The sequence below is a fragment of the Montipora capricornis genome, chromosome 5, assembly GCF_036669925.1.
Source record: "Montipora capricornis isolate CH-2021 chromosome 5, ASM3666992v2, whole genome shotgun sequence".
NCBI classification, from domain to species: Eukaryota; Metazoa; Cnidaria; class Anthozoa; order Scleractinia; family Acroporidae; genus Montipora; species Montipora capricornis.
This window is the reverse complement of record NC_090887.1, coordinates 22,938,013-22,939,418: the sequence shown is the minus strand read 5'-3', so window position 1 is coordinate 22,939,418 and position 1,406 is coordinate 22,938,013. Positions and strand designations below refer to the sequence as shown.

At 38.5% G+C, this 1,406-nt stretch overlaps 1 protein-coding gene across 1 annotated transcript in view; it reads left to right on the top strand.

The window, feature by feature from the left end:
* The first annotated feature begins 393 nt into the window (after positions 1 to 393).
* The window catches only part of LOC138048516 (P2X purinoceptor 7-like), a 1,459-nt gene continuing 446 nt past the window's right edge, over positions 394 to 1,406 (top strand). Inside the window, exon 1 of the mRNA XM_068894697.1 lies at positions 394 to 590. Coding sequence (XP_068750798.1) covers positions 394 to 590 — 197 coding nt within the window. The remainder of the gene's footprint in view (positions 591 to 1,406) is intronic.

Here is a 1,406-nt window from a genome sequence, read left to right as displayed (position 1 = left end):
TGTAGCCAGCGACCTTCACAAAGCCCTTGTCCCGTCATGCGCCGTGCAACAGGAAACCCGAGCGCTCATCCACTTGAAAAACCTTAAAGGGGAACTCAAGGCTAATTTTAACTATTTTTTGTATTGATGTTGACATTGGATGGATTAATTTTACAGGGATAATTTAAATCGACGATGAATGATTTTATGAAAAAATCGGTCCAAAGCTTCGGACTGCACCCGCCATGTTGCCTTTTCATCGCGGGAGCTTAAACGGCCAGCGGATTAAGATGTGACGTCAAATCGTGAAGGGACCAAGCGAAGGGCTTACGCGTCCCTTGTGTTTTGCTTGAGCAGTCTTGCGAGCTTGTCGAAGTGAGTAAATTGAGCTTGTTTAGTTCCAGTCGCGCCGAAATGTCTGACGACGAAACCTCTTCACATTCATCTCAATCAAGTCTTTCTATTGACGATGAAAGTATGCCTGAAAACGTGATTCGGCCATACCAGTTCGAACCAGAGTTTTCTTCCAGCGAAGAAAATGTGGAAGAAGGAGAATTAGTAGGGGAGCGTCAACGCGGCGATGAAAATTTTCGTGTCAGAAATCTGGACTGGTGAGGGTTTCTAGATATATTTTGTGACTTAAACAATGCAATTTAACCGATTCGTAGAGGCAAACCATGAATCAAACGGCCTTTGATGTTTTGGAAATGCTGTGAAGATCAAACGCTCACGCGCTCGAGAATTGTAAATAAACAATAAAGACAGAATAAAAAGAAAATCACTCTTGTATGTTTTTGTTCGCTGTATTCATAGCTATTGTGATCTCACGAGCATTTAGAGAGGCAATATCCACTGCTATGCTATATTTTATAGATGTTACTAATCCAGTTTAAAATCACCCTCTTGTAGTAAAGTCGAGTATACCATGATTCTGTAATTATATTGAATCCTTGTTCTTATCAACAACGTAATATACTACATGTCATGTGGAATCGCAGCAAGATTGTGACACAAAATTTTTAAGCTAACGTACTTTTTTAAAAAAGGAACGATTGTCATCGATACCTCTAAAAGGACAAAAAAATAAGTTTTATTGTAGTCATTATTGGTAACCTGTATGTTTGTTCTGTTAACCTGAGCAGTGTTTGAGCTTGAAAATGGGTCCGGTTCTTGTTGGGAAATCAGAGAAAAGCGCATTTAAGACTGTTTTCTATCGCAATCAGAACGTTAAAATATTGTAATTTCATATTATATTCTTCCATCTTTCAACGAAAGGAAAGGTTTGCAGCGGCCTTTTAATCTATAAAGAAAGTATTACTGACAGAACATGTTGCATAGCTAACTACAGTTCGGATTTCTATACATTAAATATTAAAGAACCTTCTAAGTTTGGGGTAGGTTCTTATGCTTTTACTGTGCAATAAATC